We start from the raw sequence: 21,411 nt of genomic DNA, 5'->3' as shown, positions 1-21,411 counted from the left end.
ATTAACGTGATTTTTTATAGACTAAATTTTACAAACCAAGCACCAATAAATGCTTAAGAGACGGCACAGACACGGACACGGACATGGCACGCGTAGGTTATAAAAGGTCCCACGCGCAGAAGAATTTGGCTAAACATTTGTCTTGTAAATGTCAATGGACCACACGGACACGGCATGGGTTCACCTTTAAGATGCTGGAGAGAAGGTGGTGGGACATAAAAAGTAGTGGTTAGTAATGAGCCACTTTTTGGTGCTTCTTGTCACAATATGGCCACACCGAAAAAGATTCCTTCAATTCAGAGTTCGAGCGTTACGAACAATAAATTTTCTTTCTCAAACAATTCATCTCTCACCAAGCATAAGAATTCGTCTGAATATGTATTTATAATTACTGAAAATGTTTTTAGAAAATTTTTTTTGAATTTCAAAAGCATTTAAAGTGTTTTTACAAAAAGCACCAGTTATGTATTTCTTGCAGAAATATCAATTATATGTTTTTTTCCATGAATCATTTTAAATGTTTTTCTAAGATTTACTTCCATCTTTAAAGATTAGTTCTAAAAATATTTTCACCAAAAACGATTTCAGTTATATTAAAAATACATTCAAACGAACTCTAAACGTTAAGAAGAATCTTAAAATGAAACTTTTTTTTAACTCTCCGTCATTTTTTGTTTTTAACATAATTATAATGCTAATATTACAAAATAATGTACAAAAAATATAAGGTAGTAGATGATCCATTAAGAGTTTTATTTTAAAAGAGCCTATTTAACATATCCCATCAATTAATGGCATTTTCCTTGCAAACGTCAAACGGACCCCACGGCACGGGTTCACTTTTAAGAAGATGGAGCGAAAGGTGGAGGTGGGGACACAAGAAATCTAGCGGCTAGCAATGGGAAAGGGATCATCTTCCTAATTCACCAAATTTAAGAGATCTATGGTATTGACGCTACAAACAAAGATTCATTTTACAAGTTATAATAATTTTAGCAGGTTGATAAATTTTTATCGGTACGAATTCATTGATTTGGTGGATTAAGAAGAAGGGATTCGGAAAGTTCAAACATTACAGACAATATATTGTCATTTGCTTATGATACACCTAAACTCTATCTATTATTATAGAGCAAAAAATTTTATTGTGACCGAAACACAAATAGTATATCACGTGTTTTTATATAAATAGTGAGAAATTTTGTTTTTCAAGTTATTAATTTTTTAACACACATATTTTATTATTTGTATAACAATACGCAAGCCAAGACAAAACACGCAATGACAAAAAGAAAAAAAAAAAACTAACAAAAAGGATTTCAAATCTTTGCATTTTAATAAAAAATTATACACAAATTTTATTTAATGATAAGAACAAAAACATAAAAAACAAAAAATTCACGCTGTGCGCAAACTCCATTAAACAACTTCGCTTCTAACCAGCTACTACCCCTCAGCCTAGACAGTTCCTTCTTTTGCATCATTCTATTCACAACCGCAGCAGCTCTCCCACCTTGCAAGTTTCCTTCATGGCCCGTTCCCTTCACAGACCACGAAATACAAAGCTTGGCAGGAAGATCAAGCACCACAGCATGAACATCAACCTGGGCACTACCACCAAGCTTCACAAACTCATCCTTTTGTTGTTGCTATAAAATGCGCTTTCGTTTCGGCTTTACCATTTTTTATAGTATCCTACAAAAATATAACAGCATAAACAAACCCAAATGAACAGAAATGCGGAGTGTCATAATAAGTACTGAGATATACCCGCAAACGTGTACCCAAGGGAGAGTGGAGGAGGAGCGCATGACATGTTCGCAGAAGGTGGACTTGCCGGTTCCAGGCGCACCCACCAATATTACTATGACAGGCTTTCTTTGCTTTTCTTACCCTGTCAAAAGCGCATACTGATTTTGTTATCACCAAAGGCGACGACGACCCAGAATGATATCCATGTCCATGTTTCAGAAGATTTTGTGTGGCACGTTTGAATTAACAGTATAATGAGTTTCATAAATAGTATCGTAAGTTTGTATAAATAATGCAGTAAATTTCATAAACAATATTATATATTTCATACAAAGTGTATAAGTTTTATAAACAGAGTGAAAACGTGTGGAACTGCACGTCAGATTTTTTTTTAATATTAAAATTTTATCTTTTCCATTAAAATTTAAATTCTTTTATCATTTTTATTAAAATTTAAAGGTTTTTCACTAATATTTAAGTTTTTATCATTAAATAAAATTATAACATGAATTTTTTATTAAAATAAACTTGATCCAAATCCCTTTAATGAAAGTTCAAAAAAAAAAAAATTTGGATATTAGGTAACAAGAAAGAAGAACAAAACTTAAAACAACTAGTCTAGCATTAGAAATTTCAGATCAGTCATTAGAAAGCGTTTGAACTTAATAAGAAGCTCCGTAAGCACTTGAAGATTCATTTAGCAATTTAAATCTAATTCGGCAAGCCTATCAACGGAAAAATTAGGCTTTCTATTAACATGCTACAAATTACAACTTTAGTTCCCTATGAACAAACTTCTACACTCCGAGAGAAAACCGTAGAGAAGATGACTAAATCCACAAAATGGGCAAATCAAAGTAACTAATAACCATTTTACCAAAAAAAAGTAACTAATAACCAAAAACATAACGAACAAAGATGGAGTAGAATTTTCTCCCCTTCTAATTTCTATCCCCTTCTTTCCTTCTATTTGAAAGATTACGATTAAATCACGTTAACATTTTGTGTTAATTTTTTTAATAAGCAGAATAACATAAAAAAACAATCTGTGAGAGGAAGGGTATGAAAATGATGAGAATAACAGGGAACATAATCCGACGCTGGCAAATATAGATTCTGCAAAAGACATATTAAAGAAGGAAGACAAACAATAAAAAAGAAAATGAGATCACATCAGACAAGTTCAGAGCAGATGGAGAAGCTGATGGAGGATAAGCAAGGGAAAGAGAAAGAGATGCAAAGGGTCATTCGAATAAACAGTTTTGGGGATAGCTCTTGAAATAATTTCGTGTTCTTCCCCAAATCCCCGTTCTTACAGATTTATGCAACTCATCTCTTTCCCCGTACTCCATAATTTTCTCTTTTCACTCACGCTTCCTCCCTCAACCAAACAAACGATTTGCTGGTATGTGTGTTAAAATCCGCAAGAGGGGAAAGGAAAAGAGAGAAACTTTGGGAAATTGAAGGAATGGGAGGGTTAGGAAAGAAATTCGATCTTTAGGATTTGAGACCAAAAAGAGAAGTTGCTTCTTTCCTACCCTTCCACTCCATAAACCTCCTCAAAGCCTTCCTATTCCACCCCTCTTTTTCCATGTCTTTAGGGTTCTCCGATGCTGCACACCCCTCCTTTATATATGGGAATTGGGACGTAGAAGAAGGGCCAAGGCTATTTTTCGTTTCCTTTTTTGCCCTTTCTTCTGTTACTACCCTGCCCTAACCCTACCTACCTCTCTATTTAACCTTTTAAGTTTTTTTATTTTTTATTTTTTTATGTGAATGTTAGCTTTTTGAACTTTCTCTTTTCGTTTCCATCTTTCCTTTTTTTCCAACTTGACTAATAATGGATGTGAATGGCTCTTTATCTAACGTCAAAAGAGAATCATATCTGTACAGGATAATGCTATATTTATAATTTATTTATTCATCATTTATATTAGGTACCACCTACTAACATACGTAGATTTCATTTTTATCACATAAGTAAAATAAGTGATGGTACGAATAACATTTTTGATCTATGCGTCTTAATTTGATTAATATCAATTTTTTTTTCTCTTAACAACTGATAATTTAACTAAAGTTATTTATAATAGAAAATAATACGTGATGAGTTTGATGATAGGAATAACATTTTTGATCTATGCATCTTAGTTTGATTCATATCAATTTTTTTTTTCTCTTAACAACTGATAATTTAACTAAAGTTATTTATAATAAAAAATAATACATGATGAGTTTGATGATAGAACTAAGTGTAACTTGTAGAAGTAGAACTAATGTGGAGACATAAAATGGCTTGCTTTCTCGTTCAGTGGAATCATATCTACGTGACGCAAATTTTGTGTCGAATGCCATTACCTTTTTAGAATATAGTTGCAACAATCTGTATATTTAGGATGGCTGTATTCTCTATCAAGCTAAAAATGCTCTGTTATATGGCTCAAGTCTCGGGAGTGCACCCAAGACTACTTCCTTTATTAAATTTCCATTTAACCTAAAAAAAAATCAAAGGTAAAGTACAAAAAACTACCTCAATTATTGATGTCACGGCACTTTCATACCTTATTTTTTTAAATTGACAATGTCATACCTGATCTTACGAATTTGTGCCAATGTTATACCTTCCGTTAGCCTGCCGTTAATTTGTCAGTTAAATGCTGATGCGACTTGATTCAGACCCCACTTTTTATTAAAAAAAAAATAAAATTTGAAAACCCATTAACCCCTAACCCCCTGAAGAAGAAGAAGAAGACGACTCTCTCCCCATCTTCTTCTTCCATGCATAATTTTCAACCAAAAAAAAATTTTTTTTTTGAAAACCCGTTAACCCCCAACCCCCTGAAGAAGAAGAAGAAGAAAAAAAAAAAAAAAAAAAACCCCAACCCAGTTCGTCCTCTCCCAAAACAAATCCAACACCCTGCAACCTAGAAAGAAAAAGATGGAGGAGGAAGAAAAAGAAGAAAAAAAAAAAAAAAAAAAAAACCAAAACCCAGATCCCGTTCGCTAGGGTTTTTTTGGTTGCAGGCTTGCAACAGGTAGATGGGTGAGGGAGGGAAAGGGACGAAATGTTTTTTTTTTTTTTTTTAACTTTGTTTTATTATTTTAATATTTAAAAAAATATTAAATGATTTTTTTTTTAGTTTGTAATAATATTTTATTAATTTTTTTAATCGAAAGTGGGTCATGAATCAAGTCACGTCAGCATTTAACTGAAAAATTCATGTCAAACTAACGGAAGGTATAACATTGGCACAAATTCGTAAGATGAGGTATGACATTGTCAATTTTAAAAGATGAGGTATGAAAGTGTTGTGACACCAATAATTGAAGTAGTTTTTTGTATTTTACCCAAAAACCAAAATACAGGACACTTTGCAGGTAAGGCGTGAGGTGTCTTTGGTAAATTCGCAATAAGATATAACTGAAAATAAAAACGTTTTTGGGATAAGGGACATTGAACGAAAGGTTATGATTTGGATTGGAATTGGAATCCGAGGCCGATGCTTTGGTATTATTCTTCCTCCACCAAATTATAATAATAAATGGTCTATAAAAAACCAAGCACATATTAAAAAAATAAAAAGCTCACGAGAAATTGTGAATTTTAATTTACCAGGATGCGTCGAGACTCTGAACAAAGCACATTTCTCGCGTGCAACAAAAACAATTGTTCACTTAGGCCTCGTTTGGCAGCTCGGACTGTACTGATTATTTCAATCGGATAGGATAAATAGTCACCGGATAGGACTGACTAAATTAGTCAGGCGTTTGGTGCAGTATCGGACTAAAGATCAATTCTTTAATACTGTGTTTGGTACTGTACCATATAAATCGTACTGTTATTATTTTTTATCAAAAACAATTTCCATATTAGTTTTAAGAAAAAATTTGTTAATAAAATGAATAAAAGGGAAAATAAATTGACAGATTAATCCACAAATGAGGTCCTTTTGATTTTGTTTGTGCACATTTCTCCATCTTGCTTGCCTTGAAGAGCTTTTACGAAGCCCTGATCTTGATCAGCTTCCCTCTCGCTGCTGAGTTCTTCAACTGCAGCGCTCCAGATGCAAAAATTGAATCAGAAATCTCGATTTGAGCACCATAATTGAAAACCCAGAAGCAAAAAATGGAGAAAATGAAGAATCGATATGAAATCGCGAATTAAAGTCCCTGAAAGTAGAAAACCCAGAAGCAAAAAATGGAGAAAATGAAGAAATCGGGATCTAAAATCATGAATTAAAGTAACTGAAAGTATGGAGGTTGAGCGACGGTTTTAATATTAGGTGTTGGCTGTACAGACTTCCTCTCTTATGGAGTTCTGAGTTTCGTTTGCCTAGCTGGCTATCCTTCCTTCTTGGGCTCCTCCGTCACTGGAGCCTCTGCTAGCAGTTAGGATGGACGGAGGGAGAAAGAGCGGCAACAACTTGGTCACAATGCGCAGAAGCAGAAAGGGTTAGAGAAAAGCGAATGCCTGACTAAATTATACCAGCGTATAGGAGAGGATAACTAAGCGGGTGTAGGGTGTATTAAAATTGTGGGACCGGATTGTTTTATCCGGTGGTTATTTTACACATTATGCACCAAACAACTAGGTTCGTATTATTAGTACTATCCGGTTCCTTATACGAGCTGCCAAACGAGGCCTTACGTATTGACCCATAAATATGGGTAGGTTCAGTTTCAACCTGTTCGATTCAAACTTGTTTAATTTTTGTTTGATTCAATTTATTTTCGATTTTATTTTTTCCTGTTCGAATTCAACTTTTTCCTTTTGGTTCAGTTATATACATTTAATTTATCGACCTAAGAATGCAATTATGCTTGCCTTTTCAGGGATTACATGCATGAAAATGTGATAAAATTTCAGCGTGAAAAGGAAGTAGAAGGTATTCTTAGCTTTTTACTTATTGATCTTCCCTGTCTAGGTTTTACAGTACATCAAATCTTGAATGTTGTCTCTTTTGCCTTCAATAATTCTTTGTATAGTCCTTTGATTATGGGTGCAATGATTTTGATGGGTGGCATGGTGTCCTCCACCATGTGATGTACCTTCCAAGAATGAAGAATCCATGATCTATGAGCATGCTGCTCTGGCTACCAAAAATATTTGAAATAGGAAAATTGGCAATGGTATCCGGAATAGAAAATGTGCTAATTAATTACACACACATACATACATACATATATCAGTTCGGTTTTATCTAGTTCAATTTCTAAATCACTAAAATCGAAATCAAACCAAGCAATTTAAAAAAAAAAAAACGTATGATAAGGTCCCAAGAGACATTCTTTGGAGGATTTTAGAGACAAAATGAGTATGAGTAGCATATATCTAAGTTATAAAGGATATGTATGATGGAGTAAGGATTGCCGTAAAAACTCATGAAGAACAATCAAAAGCTTCTCGATAACTGTGGGGTTACATCAAGGCTCGTCTTTAAGTCCTTTCCTTTTTGCATTGGTAATGGATGAGTTAACGGGACATATTCAAGATGATATTCCTTGGTGTATGCTTTTTCGCAGACGATATAGTGTTGATAGATGAAACTTAGGAATAAGTAAATGCGAAGCTTAACCTTTGGAGAAAAGTGTTGGAATTTAAAATTCTTCGCTTAAGTCGGTCAAAGATAAAGTATATGGAGTGCAAGTTCAGTGCAAACAGAGGCTCGAATGAGTTAGGGGTGAGGATTAGAGATCAGGAAGTACCAAAGAGTGACCGATTTCGCTACCTAGGATCTATCTTGCAAAAGAACGGAGAGTTGGATGGAGACCTCAACCATATAATATAAGCTGGATAGATGAAGTGGAAGAGTGCATCCGGCATGTTGTGTGACCGTTGGATGAGAATGTTTCGTTGGATGTGTGGGCACACAAGAAATGATAAGATTAGAAATGAGAATATTCGAGGTAAAGTAGAAGGAAATTGAAGGAAAGATGAGAGAATATTGGTTATGGTAGTTTGGACATGTAAAACGAAAGCCTACTGACACCTTGGTTAAAAAATGCGATTACGAGACATAGGTTTAGGGGCGAAAGGGTAGAGGAAGACCTAAGAAGATTTTGGAAGGGACTCTAAGAAAATATTTAGAGTATGTGGATTTAACAGAAGATGTGACACAAAATCGAGAGCAATGGCGTTTTAGGATTCATACAGCTGACTTCACTTAATAGAAAAAGGCTTTGTTGTTGTTGTTTTGGTTTGGGTTTGATATATGGTTCGCTTTTTTGAAACCACCCAGATAAGTTTGGAGTTCTACGGCAACCATCGCACAGTAATAACACAGCGGCTTTTTAGCCAAAATGGTCCCTGAGATTTGCATAACACATCACTTTGGTCCATGAGATTGAAAATCAATAGAAATGGTCCTTGAGATTGTCCACCATCCATTATTTTGGTCATTCTGTTAAAAACTTCGTTAAGTGTCCTGGAGCTATTGGCCGGAAGTTTGAGTAATTTTCAAAGCTTCATAACTCAATCATTTCTTAACCAAATTCGACTCATAATATATCAAAATGAAGATAGGAAAGTGTAGAACAAGATTATACCTATTTCGAAGCCCAATGGTTGCTGAAGATGACCAGAAAATAGCCTGAAAGGTGACTGGTTTGCGGGAAAACTAGGAAACTCGCGGGAAACTAGGTAAACTTCAAACGTTCATAACTTATTCAATACTTAACGAAATCGAGTGATTTAAAAACGAAAATCACACTTCTCAATAAGAAAAAGATAATGATACCTTTATCGAAGGCTAATTCACCCTGGTTTAGTAAAAAAAGGGCTCGAAAATGGCTAACTTGAGACCAAGACAGCAATTTTCAAGCTGTTTTTCGGCCAAAGCGCGATGATTTGGCCATCAAGAAAGGTACCATTCTCCGCGTCTTGTCGAGAAGTATGATTTTCATTTTTGAATCACTTGATTTCGTTGAGTTTTGAAGAAGTTATGAACGTTTAAAGTTTACCCAGTTTCATACGAATTTTCCAATTTTTCCTCGGATCAGTCACATTTCAAGCTATTTTCCGGTCATCTCCGGCAACCATTGGGCTTCCAAATAGGTATAATCTTGTTTGACACTTTCCTATCTTCATTTTGATATATTATAGGTCGAATTTGGTTAAGAAACGATTGAGTTACGAAGCTTTGAAAATTGTCCAAACTTTCGACCAAGAACAGAACTTAATAGAGTTTTTAACTGAAGGACAAAACTAATGGATGTTGGACAATCTCAAGGACCATTTCTATTGATTTTCAATCTCAGAGACCAAAGTGATGTGTTATGCAAATCTTATGAACCATTTTGACTAAAAAGCCTAACGTAGGCTAATTAAAAATGTTTTCCAATCACAAACGTTATTTTAGACCAGTTTATGGAGAAATTTTTAGTTGTGACAGGAATACAAGTGGTACACCATGTGTTTTAATAGGAGTGGTATGAAATTTTATTTTTTAAGTTATTAACTTTTTAGCATACATATCGCACACTTTATATGATAACATATAATGTACCATTCCGTGTACCGATTATACTGAAAAATCTCTCTAGTTTTTGATACATAGAAATATCGTTGTTTCTAAATTTCCGATTAGAAATTTTTTTTTTATTGACCTTTAATAAAAAACTTTTGATACTATTCATATTATTTACTTTATTTTTTATTTTATATTTATCGTTAAAACTCAAAATTTTCAAGTATTATTTCTTATTTCTGAATAGATATTTTTTGTCCACGTAGCACCTATTATCTTGAGATGGTTTTGGGGTGTCCGTCATATTTATTTTACCGTTCCAACCGCTTCAATTCCACAATTTCATACTTTAACATCAAACACAGAGCCTGGTCGTGGCTGTAGCCGTAGGTCGGCAAAGGCAATAGAATTTCATGTATTTCTCGATGGCCTTGGAAATTCCATGTCAAAATATTGCTGGATATACAGTTTGCACCATAAAATAAAATATAACGAGAAACAATTTCAGGGAAGTGAAACGAATACGATGTAAATTTAATCCATTTCATTTATGATTGAATCCAACATATTTATAACTAATTAACAGAAAATAAAGGAAAAACAGAGGAAATAGAAAAGAAGAGGGTAAGAGATCTGACGACTTTACCAGCACCCCAAAACGCATAAATGGTGAGAATTATTTATTTAGAGAAAAGGTGGGAAAAGGAGGAGGCAGAGGAAATCATGGGACTTAGTGGCATCGGTAGGAGGAGATGGAGGACTCCAGATCATCAGGTTTTCTCACCGAGCAACTAAGTCCTATAACTTCCTCAACCTCTTTCTCCTTTTTCCCCTTCTCTCATATCGTATTTTTCCCTTTCTCCCTTTTTTCTTTTCCTTTCTTCACCAGACGACGAAAACAATGCTCGCCTTACTCCCTCCCATTTATATACACACACAGCGTGACGTAGCCCTAGTTTCATATAGGGGCCGAGTTTTTTGACCTAATGAATATTATTCATGTTTGGGCTGAGCATGGGCCTTCTTTCTTATTTCATGTTTTTATTGTCTAATATGCTCTTAACTTTTTTTGCTCCATATTTTCAATCTACAAGTTTTACGTTTGAGCAAACATAATATGTGGTTTTATCCACACACCGTCTTTTACTTCTCACAGACTACTTTTATTTTTCGATCGCAAGATTTAACAATTGAAGAATATCAATGGATAAATATTAATTTAACAAAAGTGTGTAAGAGGTAAAACTGAGTGATACCACTACCCAAAATAAATTCATCGGGTCTAAAATTCATTTGGTGGGCCTAATGGCCCAATATGAATGGGCTTTTAGTTGCCCCTCGAAAAACACATTTTACAGAATATAAAAAAAAAAAAAAAAAGAAAAAAAGAAGTTGTAGTATCATATGCAGGGCAACAAAATAAATTCATTCAAACAAAAGAGAATGTGCAATTTAAAAGATACATAAACGTGCAAAATTCATTCCTTATAGTGGAACAATATAACAATATTAAAAAAACAAAAGAGGCTTAAGAGCTCATATCTCTGAAGAAACACCAAACACCTCATGCATGAAGAAGTATATACGATGATACTTCCAAATGTTCAAATTTAGTTGAACCCGAATCAACTTGTACAAAAATGAGATAGGAGCTCATATCTCTCTGGGTAGAAACCACGTCTTTTCTTCACCTTCCAGGCCATTTTTCTTCGCCTTCCATACCATCGCCATCGAGTCTTTACACATTTTACCTCAACATATTTATTATTTACCGTAGCATATCATATGAGACTAATTAGTTTTTATTTTGTTTAAGTCCGTATTTATACTTACTTCATACCCGATATATACCATTATATACGATATCTGCCGATAGGAGGCATATGTAACGTAAACATTTGGCTCTTCATCATCATACTTATTTATTTTGCCTGTCCAGATTGAACTGCCTTTGACTGGGCTTGTTTGGAACCATCAACTTCTCATTCTCGGTGAGGGCGTGGCGGAAATGGCAGCGGTGACCGTATGGGCAGACAACACCGGAAAGCACCATCCTGCAGACGTCGGTCTTGTAGCGCGGGTGGCGGATCACAGGGCGGAGCTCCTCAATCCCATGTGCAAACTGGCAGTGATCGCCGTAAGGACACTCTCCAACCTCCTGCCACTTGTTGCACAGCTCTGTCTTGAACATGCCTTGGTTGTAAACTTCCAATTCCACCGGTGGTTCCTCCTCTTTCACCCCTATCGGAACGAACACTTTTTGCTGCACCAACCATCGTCATCATCAGTTCCCACCACCATCATTACACAAAATCAAACTGAAAGTTAATACACTGTTTATTCAACAACTGTTTGTCCGCATCGAAATTAGATTAAGAATTAAGCAAATTAAAAAAGCCTAAACTAAAATAAAAACCGCATTAAAATTAGACTGAAAATTATAATTTTATGAATTAAATTAAATAAAATTCAATAGTGAGGATATAGGAAATGGGCTTACCGAAGCATTGAATGTAGTGGCGGTCCCAGTCCGGGTGGCAGTGCTAGCACCGGCTTGAGCGGCCTGAGCAGACTTCACGTATCCGTTAGACCTCACAGAAATGCTCTTAGGCAGCGCAAACCTCTCCGCATCAATATTCTCGGCGTCGCCGCCTTCGCTCTCAATCACACTCGTAGGGCTCTCGTCGGACACGTCCTGCTCTGCTCGTTTGTCATATGTTCTCATGTCGCCAAGTCCGCTAACGATCCCAAACGGCGTCGTTGTCCGCACAGAGGAAGGGGAACCGAACTTTTTCTGTACTGAGGCGTGGATGAGTAGACTGAGGTGCTTGTTGAGCTCGAGATTGAGAGAGCGGAGATGAACGTTCTCGCGACGGAGCGCGTCGGCTTCCTCGGAGGTTTCTTGGAGGTGCTTGAGGCAGCGGCTGTGGCGGTTCACCATCTCCTGATGATCTTGAACGAGGATCGAATGGTAGAGTTGGCGGTGGCGGTGAGCTGAAGACGAGTCGTGGTCCGATTCTTCGACGTCGTATCGACTTACCGAAGGCTTGCGATCGAATATAGCGGAGTAGAGGGAAGCGAACACGGCATCGTCTGCGCTAGATTGCGATTTGAGTGGCGATTTCGGCATTGCAGATGTGGCGTGGCCGCCATAGGCGGTGGAGGAAGTGTCGTTTTGCATCTCCACTGTCGTCGTTTCGCTGCACCTGAATTACAGAGCCAACGCAAAAAAGCGTTTAGTTCAATTCGCGAAAGAAAAACAAGAAATCTATCGCTTTATAATCAAGAAAAGCACGTAAGCAAACAGGAATTGTACCTTTTCTCGAAATTCCGGTTCAATTTTACTCTGAAATTTAACAGAGGAGCAGTGTTCTGAATCTCTGAAGCAATCTAATTAATTAATGGAAACAGATCTAGATTCAATTTCACATTTATTGAAAAATAAATAGAATTTTCAAAAAAAATGATGAGAAATCGATCGAACGAAGAATTAAAGCAGAGACTAAAAAGCTGTTTGGATCGAGAGAAAACGAAGAGCAGCTGTTTACCTTCAGAAGCAACAGAAGATCTTCTCCTCTTTCTCCTCCTCCTCCTCCGGTTGGAGTGAGAAGAGTGACGAATGGAGGTGCTCAGGTACGGTGGAGGAGAGATTTGGAGGGAAAGGGGAGGAGCAAAACGGATTCGAAACTGTTTTAGACAAGCGCTTAGCTGAATGCTTTATCAGCTTCTCAACCGAAGCATCTTAGTGTTTTTTACCTGATCTGTCCTCATTGTTAGACCGGCTTTGTTGTATTATGCAGGGTTTTGTGGTCATTTACTAACATCGGTTGGTTAGGACTGAACTACTGAAGAGCAGGAAGTTATATCTTCAGCTACTTTGAGCCATTGAATTTTGATGGATTTGATCGAACGGTTTTCAAACCTTTCCGGCCCGCCAGATGCGGGGCATGATGAGATTCAACATACACGCGCCCGCAGTAGATAATTTATTCAGTGTGTTCACCCACGAGGTTAGATTGACTGAGTGAGTGCCAACTCGTAACTAGTTCGCAGCAAATGTTACAAATACCAAAGGGGTAGAGAAATGCCCAAGGAGACTTGAAAATAGATATGAAATATTTGGAGTTAACGAAAAATTTGATCCAAAAAGAGTGCAATAACGTTTTAAGATTCATACAGTTGATTTATTTAATAGAATAAAACTTTATTATTGTTATTACTTGTTTTGGGTCAACAAATGAGTTGATCAACCCGCAAATTGTTACCTAAAATAATCCAACACCTCATATTTTTACTTAGAAGATTTAGAAATGTTATTGTGTTCTTAATATAATATCAGCTTTATTTGTCCAATATATATATATATATATATATATATATATCAGCTTTATTTTGTTAACAATGTACATATTGGATCTTATATTCGTACGAATTTCAAATCATGCAACATGTTTTTATTCATAATTGGTGTCCTTACACACGTGCACATTGTACTTTATTTTGCCTTTTGGGTAAACCGGTTTTCAATTAACTTTTAATTAAGGTGGTTAATTATTTAAAAAACCGATTAGGACGTGAGTAGCATTCAAATGAAAGACGGAATCCAATCATCGCTTTCTATCGGTTATGGTTATGGGGAGGAGGTTGCTTGTTTAACACATCCACTGGTATAACAACCTGCCATCAAAATCTACTATCCAATGTTTGGTAAGATCGATCCCGAATGCCTCCCTCCCAATAGCATGTTTTCTCAGCATAATTAAGCTTCTTCTTTATTCAAACAAACTGCTAAATGGTTTTACTGTCATTTTCTATACAGTTTGGCTGTGTTTTCCACGTAGCTTCTTATGAATCAAACATTATCTATGAAATCAAATTGGAAATCATTAGTCTTCCATATGTAACAAATCAATGGTAACAATTAAGATTATTCTCATGATACTGATGATTAAAATATCATCAACTTGATTGTTTTTTACAAAGTTGGTCTTTAAACGTGAATTAAGAACTCGATTATGACATGTGTACGGTGAAATTCGTTATCACAATTGGGTGGACAATGAGGCACACTCTCAGAGTGGACGTAAGTAATTCCTTAATTAAGACAGTGAACTTTGTACAACCAATATGTCACGTACCCTTTCATACGTTGTGTACATTATACTAGTACATAAATGAAACACAAACACTATCTCCTATTTTTTATTCATGGAATACTCATCACTAAGATAGATAACGAGAAATGTGTTGGATCTTATAGCTTCTATGAATGGTAAGAGCAAATACTTAACTTCCGCCCAAGAGAATAATGGATTATCTTCCCTTTGAATTTGCAGCATAACTTTCATGAATTGCGGCTCTGCATTTGTAATCGTACTTCTGCTAAAAGGAAAAAAAAAAAAACACCACACAACATATACGTTATATTTATTTAAGAAAGAAACAAAAGAAATGAATTTGATTGATGTTCAGAGACCTCCTTTGCTCTAGCATGGCCCTCATATGGTACATATTGATCAGCTCCAAATGACTCCTCGAAGTTTCGGAAAATCGAATCAACGTCAGGAGTATTGAGATCAGCATGATCGTAAGTTTGTTCTTCACAAACCCCGAGATCTTGCATATTCTGAGACCACAGCTGCAAAATCAATCAATTGAGAATTCTTCAGTGCACTTTCAGCCGATTAATTCATAGATGTATGTTATGGATTGATCTACTACCCGCAATTTCAATTATTTACCTGACTATTTTGCACTGGACTTCTGCAATGCCAAAATGATTCTGTATAAAATGGAAGTTCTTCATTAGATTCGAATTTCCGGCTTGAAGTAGCACCGTTGTGATGATGCACTGAAGAACGTTTATCATGACTTTGTTGATCATGAGCAGATACCAGAAGCGAATTAGGGTTATTCTCCTCACTCAGCTGAAGCCTTTTCAAATCAAGAATCTGATCCAGAATAAAACCGTTACAAGAGCTTTTCTGATATTTACCTCCATCTCCATGGGAAGATATCTGCAAAAGATATTAATACCGAAAAAAAAAAAAAAAAAAAAAAAAACCCTAACTTTTAGGAACCGAAAAGTAAAGTTTGGCTCGTCATAGAAATTCCAAGTTTACCGCATTTCTGCCAGTACTGGTGGACAGATTCTCATTCAGTTTGAACCCCCAAAATGCTGCAAATTCCTTGGCGGACGGGCAACCGGTATAACTGCTGATCATGGTCCGTTTCTGATGCGGCCTTGAAGAGTGCTGGTGCAGGCTCTGGTCGCATACACGGCACATAAACATCCGGTGATCCAAACACTGATCGTCGGCTGAACGGTATTTGCACGAATCGCATAAGAGGGTTCGCTGATGGGAGTCGACAATTGGGTTAGCAGAATGGACTTTTGCATCGCAGGAAAGGCAAAGACGTGCAGCGTCGGCTTCACAGTACACAACTGGCCTCAAATCCAAGCACAAATCACAGCTTTTCTTCATTGGGTTTGACCTCTATATATACTTCACCAAATTCCTCCAAAGATTCAAATTGCTGCAGCAGATATTCATCACATCAGTGGTCACTGGACTTGAACTGACCTGTTTTGACTTAATTAAACAAAGTATAAACTTGCCTTTCTTTTTAATTAACTAGCAATTGTATGCATACTATGCATGTGCTTATCAATTCAACATTTACAAACCTCAACATACGACTTTGTTTTTGTTAATTCATCGTTACTAAATGAAACACTTTACTAATGATTATACGTAATTTATGCAGCAACGAAATGCTCTTGCAGACAAGTAGAACGTCGTTAGTTCATAAAAATAACGGCAGCATTTTATTAAAGTCAATCCTTTGAAACGAACAAAGACAACTCTTCCTACGCAACATTTTATTAAACTCAAGCCTTCAAAATGTTAGTGTGTTGACTGTTGAGTTTTAAAAGAGAAAGCAAAACAACTCCTCTTCTTCGCGAGTTGTAGCGACCCCAGCAGACATTGCATCTAAATCCAGCTAGCACAATCTCACATATAATAATTTTTTTTGGGGGGGGGGGGGGGGAGCGGGGGTGCTCGGAGGTCCTCTCAAGCCTTTCTCCAAGACTCCTGTTGCTCTCGGGACCACCGAGTCCCTCTCTAGATCCGGCCCTAACCCAATCGATGGATAATCTAAATGTGTAAATCTCAAAAAAAAAAAAAAAAAGCCTAACTTCAAAACAAATTGAAGGAAAAAAAAGGGATAAACAGCAACCTCAATTCGTCTTAGGCGATCCAAAGATTCCAAACTGAAAGAAAACACTAAAAAAATCCCCTGCATACGTACAAATTAATCCCAAAAATAATTGTAGTTTAAAATTCAGAAACTTAATTAAAAACCCTAATAAGTAAAGATAAACTAAAACCTATCATTTTATTTCCTGAGGAAAAAAAAAAAAAAACAGTCTCAGAACGTCTACTGCGTAGAATTTTGCACTAAGAAATACAATTTTTCCCCGGAAAAAAATCAAGGCTCATGAGGCTGACCTTCTTCTGTTGTGATTTGGAGGAGCTGCCGCTCAACTGTTCATGGCCTCTTCGAAATTATCTTTGGCTATATGGGGGGACGTGTAAAAGTGAACCTTTTTTATAAGCGTAATATTCCGACATGGGTAATGGACAGCGGGTCCCACCGGCGGTCTGAAGGGATGTTCTTATTGGTGGATGAAGAGACGTACCTGCTTCCACCAATGGGGATTTGACAGCACTTGAGCTCTGTTAGGTATTTCGGCGCGGGAGTTAGGACTGAGTTGTGGGCTCCATATACCCAACCACACGAATAGCCAGCTGCCAAGTACGGATTTCCGTACCTCCATTATCCATACTCCTCTTTTGTTGATCTTTTAATTTTTTTAAATACAAATCGTTGATGTCATATTTACTTTTCGACGTTACATCCATTGTAATTTTTTTTTCAATTTTTTCAGTCAAAATCTTTTCTATGATTGTCATAATTCTATACTTCAATTTGTGAGATTTAAAATTATTGAAAGTGGTCTATGAAAAATTAGGGGTGTGCTACTATACATCTTATTTTATTTCTCACACATTTTTTAATAATTTCTGTTCATTAATCTTTTTCAATTCATCCGATTCAACGGTTGAAAATTAAAAAAGTGTGTGAGAAATAAAATAGTGTGTGTATATCACATCCCGAAAAATTATCCTATTCAAAGTGCTATAAAAATCTGTTAAATAAAACAAAAATAATCTTAATTTTATCAAATCATAATGTGCGACAAAATTATCTTATTCAACTAATAAATTTAGTGTTTTTTTTTTTAAATAATACATTCAATAATGTGCGACCAACCTACTCTACAATTTTTTTTTATCAAATCCAATTTTATCACATGGTAACGTTGCCCAACTCTATGTAAATATACCAAAATGCCCCTTATCGCTTGCACATTTGAATACATAGTGATAAATTTTATTTAAAAAATAGTATAAATGTAGTAAGAAAAAAAATATATTAAATATAGCTGTTTTGAACACATTTATTCACCACCCTCTTCCAAATTATATTTGCACAGATCCGAAAATAAAGGAAAAGAAGCGAAAAGATGAATTTGACATTCCCATTAAAGTCTAAAGCTAGCATAAGGAGTCGAGCATGACTAATCACACAACCAGCTGGGAGTGGGAACTCTTGTGCGGAAGCACACTAACATGCTTCACACACACGAGTCGGTATTGCCAATATTCTCCCACTTTAACCACAAAAAAAGAACAATATAGAATTTTACCAAAAGATATCGACATTATATGTGTTACTATTCCTTATAAACCATAGATGGCTCACCTCACCGACCGATTTGGGACTCGGTTGTGGCTCTAATCTCAGCCACCAAACCCAACAGGAGCTATGATTAATTAGGCAAAACCTAGTACTTGATAGGATATTAGAGGAGACAAATTAAAAAAATATCCTACCTAAATTCTGTAAGTTGACGTTTGACATGACATAAGCGTGTTCATGCTTTCATTTGAATCAAAACATTAACTTTACCAACAAGGAAATCATATTGCATTAACTCAAGTAATTTTTTTATTTATGAACGCGTGCAAGAAATGAATGTAGCAGAGATGAAAATGCTTCGTAGACTTTTGGGTAGATGAGAAATGACATGATTAGGAATGAGGTTATCCGCAATTGAAGATAAAATGAGAGAAAATCAGTTAAAGTGATTTGAACATGTGAAGCGAAGACCTACATATATTTTGGTTAGAAAATGCGATATGAGATTAAGGCTCAAGGCAAAAGGGGTAGAGAAAAATTTAGGAAGACTTGGACATAGACTTTAAGAAAAGACATGAAGTATTTGGAGCTAACAGAAGACTTGCCGCAAAACTAAGTGGAATGGCATTCTAAAATTTATATAGCTAGTGAGATAAGACTTTGTTGTTGTTGATTACTATAATGTGAGACGATATCAAGATTTTCAAACGAAGCATGAATTGTGATGTATTTTCCAACCAGAAAATCAAACTGTACAGTTACATGCACAAGACCAAGATGCTTCCAATGCAAAAGTTTAATCAACTTCTTCTTGTGATCAGAAGTCACGGAGAATCCATTTTCTGTTGATGGTTTTGAGGTTCGTTACAAGCCTTATCGTTGTCAAAGTCAGGTGACCGATTAATGAAAACAGACGAAACCTCAGATGCATCATGTTCCTGCCAAATGATCATATAGGAACAGCAACGAGAAGAGAGTATAAGCCACAAACCAGAAGAGAAGGTAAATCAAAATTCACACCACGACTGCACTTGCATTGCCATTATCTGATTTATCAACGGATATGCTCTTCTCCACCAACGAGTATGACACATCTTTAACATGAAGCACTGCAGCTCTGATAGGATCTTGATCACCTCCGAATAATTCTTTGAAGTTTTGAATTGTCATATCAACATCAGGTATATTGAAATCATCAGGACAACACAAGTTCTTCACAAACCCCTATGTCATGCATATTTTGAGGCCACAACTGCATAACCAATACATGACCATATGGTAAAACAAAATGAAATGTGTTCTTATTTCTAACTAACAAGGCCTAAAGTTTTCAGTTGTTGTTGAACATAATTAAACCTTATTGTTTCTATCGCGGCACTTCTAAACGGTATCAGATCAGTGTTTAAACGAATAACAAGTGATAAATAGCTACATATCATTCCAAGAATCCAAATAAATCAATTTCACTGGCATTAATCGAACCTGATTACTTTGAACCATACTTCTGCATTGCCAAAAGGATTCTGTATGCAATGGAAGTCCAGCAGTTGAAGATGGTTGCAATGCTCCATTTGAGAAAATGGAAATGATAAATGATCAACTTTCAGCTCCTGAACTAGACTGTCCCTTTGCCTAAATTTAGTGGCGGAATTCTGGGAATGTTGTAAATGCTGATCAAGATGAACATTGAGCCTCTTTGATGTCTGAAGTACTGAGGAAGATAGGTCAATTTGTTCTGTACCGCGTATCAGCAGCGAAGGTCTATTCCCCTCGGCAAGCTGAAGCCTTTTCAAGTCAAGAATCTGATTGCATAAATCAAAGCATACTAGGAACACTCAACTGACCTGTGTAACTGCTGATTGCCTTTTTCTGATGTTGGGAAGCGATCATGTGCAAAGCACTCTCACAGGCAAAGCACATCAACATCTTGTGATCCAAACACTGAATATAAGCCGGGTCTCTGCACGAATAACACAAGATACTGCGCATATGCCGGTTAAAGAGTGTTTGCCGAATGGACCTTCGCATCGCAGGAAAGGCAAAGATGTGCTGCATCGGCTTTACAGTACACAACTGGCCTCAATGCCAAGCAGAACTCACAAAATCTCTCCATTTTTCTGTCCTTCAAAACTTTGAAACCCCAATTCTGCCGAGCCCTATTGCTGTCACAGATAACCAACATTAAATATACAATCTTTCTTGCACGTATATATATACAAACATACTATTTATGATTTTCCATTTAGATCTTAATAAGATCAGGGCTTCATGTTTCTCAGCTTTTACTTTTTAGATCAGATACGGATGGTTGAGACACAAGTCACCAAATCTTTACTCATTAACCGAATGACTAAATGATTTCTGATTTTCGGTGAATTTTTACAATGATGATCTTTGAATGAGAATCTAGAAGATGAATCGATTGTATTGTATCGTGTAATTAAACTGTGATGCGTTCTTACGTTTTGCATTAACTGATTAGCAAAGTTTGAAATTTTATCATCATATAGAAATTCAATTATAATTATAATTTAAAAAAAAGTAGACAAAATTCGGAGAAAAAGTACCTCTTTACGTAGAGAGGGTGAATGAGAACTGAGCTCTTTGTTTTGGTTATCTGCTACTTCTTCCTCCTCCTTTTGATCACTTTTGAAACTTTATGGATCCGACGTGGACATCTAAGAGCGGAAACTTTTCCAGCGTGGATTCGGATACGTGGTTCGTGCCGAATCAGGATTCTAGCCGGATCCTCTTTGTGAGGATCCTAAAAATCCTTGAATCGTATCTGTTTATATATATCTTGCAGTTAGAAATCATTTTAAACATTTTTGCTTTAAATTAAACACGAACAGTACTTGATAAAAACTGATTGCATAATGTATAAATAGGTACAATTCACAAATCTGCAAAATCTTTACCAAAAGAATCCGAAGAGGATCCTGTTGAGCTCGTGGCAGTGGGATCATCCTCCACGTCATCCAATTCCCATTGACTGAGAGACAAGTGTGAGTGCTTACGCGATCCATGCGATCCGAACTCTCACCTGTTTCCGCCGATGGCTGTTTCATTTTCTCTACTTTTTTCTTGCGGTTTTTATTCCCCCCACCAATTTTAGGGAGATACCTTATTTAAAACAACTATTTTTTTTTGTTAAAAAAAAAAACAATTATTTTTCCTTATAGATAAATGAGAATTTGAAACGTGTTTAAAAACGTTTTATTTCCATGTATTTAAACATGTAATTTGTTTACGGGTTAAACAATCATTTGCAGGTTACTAACCTGAGGTTAGTATAAATAACTTGTATGTACAGAATCAAGCAGTGTTTGAAAATGTAATTGTAAATATACTTTGACTTTGCACCGAGAAGAACTCCCTTGCTTGCATTTTATCAAGCTAGTCTCATACTATCAAGTAAAAAAAT

The 21,411-nt window shown here is 36.0% G+C and overlaps 2 protein-coding genes, 1 long non-coding RNA gene and 1 pseudogene across 8 annotated transcripts; all 4 read right to left on the bottom strand.

Annotated features, from left to right (window-relative positions):
- Positions 1 to 1,317: 1,317 nt before the first annotated feature.
- On the bottom strand, positions 1,318 to 1,984 carry LOC137737518 (uncharacterized). Its single transcript, XR_011068828.1, has 2 exons — positions 1,771 to 1,984; positions 1,318 to 1,695 (listed from the first exon to the last, which is right to left on the bottom strand). It is a non-coding gene; the product is annotated as an uncharacterized lncRNA (long non-coding RNA).
- An 8,767-nt stretch (positions 1,985 to 10,751) lies between these two features.
- Positions 10,752 to 12,989, bottom strand: LOC137736373 (zinc finger CCCH domain-containing protein 15-like). The gene is made up of 4 exons (XM_068475652.1): positions 12,975 to 12,989; positions 12,535 to 12,608; positions 11,719 to 12,424; positions 10,752 to 11,481 (listed from the first exon to the last, which is right to left on the bottom strand). The coding sequence occupies exons 1-4, from the start codon at positions 12,987 to 12,989 to the stop codon at positions 11,137 to 11,139; spliced, it is 1,140 nt and encodes a 379-aa protein (XP_068331753.1). The 3' UTR covers positions 10,752 to 11,136.
- A 1,224-nt stretch (positions 12,990 to 14,213) lies between these two features.
- LOC137737388 (putative zinc finger protein At1g68190) lies at positions 14,214 to 16,793 on the bottom strand. 6 transcript variants are annotated; one of them, XM_068476843.1, is made up of 6 exons: positions 16,733 to 16,792; positions 16,461 to 16,520; positions 15,341 to 15,755; positions 14,960 to 15,235; positions 14,695 to 14,856; positions 14,215 to 14,600 (listed from the first exon to the last, which is right to left on the bottom strand). In XM_068476843.1, exons 3-6 carry the CDS (start codon positions 15,701 to 15,703, stop codon positions 14,532 to 14,534), a joined length of 870 nt encoding a protein of 289 aa, XP_068332944.1. In that variant the 5' UTR covers positions 15,704 to 15,755; positions 16,461 to 16,520; positions 16,733 to 16,792; the 3' UTR covers positions 14,215 to 14,531. The 6 variants fall into 6 exon arrangements, with proteins under 6 accessions (XP_068332946.1, XP_068332945.1, XP_068332944.1 ...); XM_068476845.1 differs by lacking the exon at positions 16,461 to 16,520 and having other exon boundaries at positions 14,214 to 14,600; positions 15,341 to 15,802; positions 16,733 to 16,782; XM_068476844.1 differs by lacking the exon at positions 16,461 to 16,520 and having other exon boundaries at positions 14,214 to 14,600; positions 15,341 to 15,811; positions 16,733 to 16,776.
- Positions 16,794 to 18,687: 1,894 nt separating this feature from the next.
- Positions 18,688 to 20,100, bottom strand: LOC137736372 (putative zinc finger protein At1g68190; annotated as a pseudogene).
- Positions 20,101 to 21,411: the final 1,311 nt, after the last annotated feature.

This window comes from Pyrus communis, chromosome 6, assembly GCF_963583255.1.
Source record: "Pyrus communis chromosome 6, drPyrComm1.1, whole genome shotgun sequence".
Lineage (NCBI taxonomy): Eukaryota > Viridiplantae > Streptophyta > Magnoliopsida > Rosales > Rosaceae > Pyrus > Pyrus communis.
This window is presented reverse-complemented; position numbering and strand designations above follow the sequence as displayed.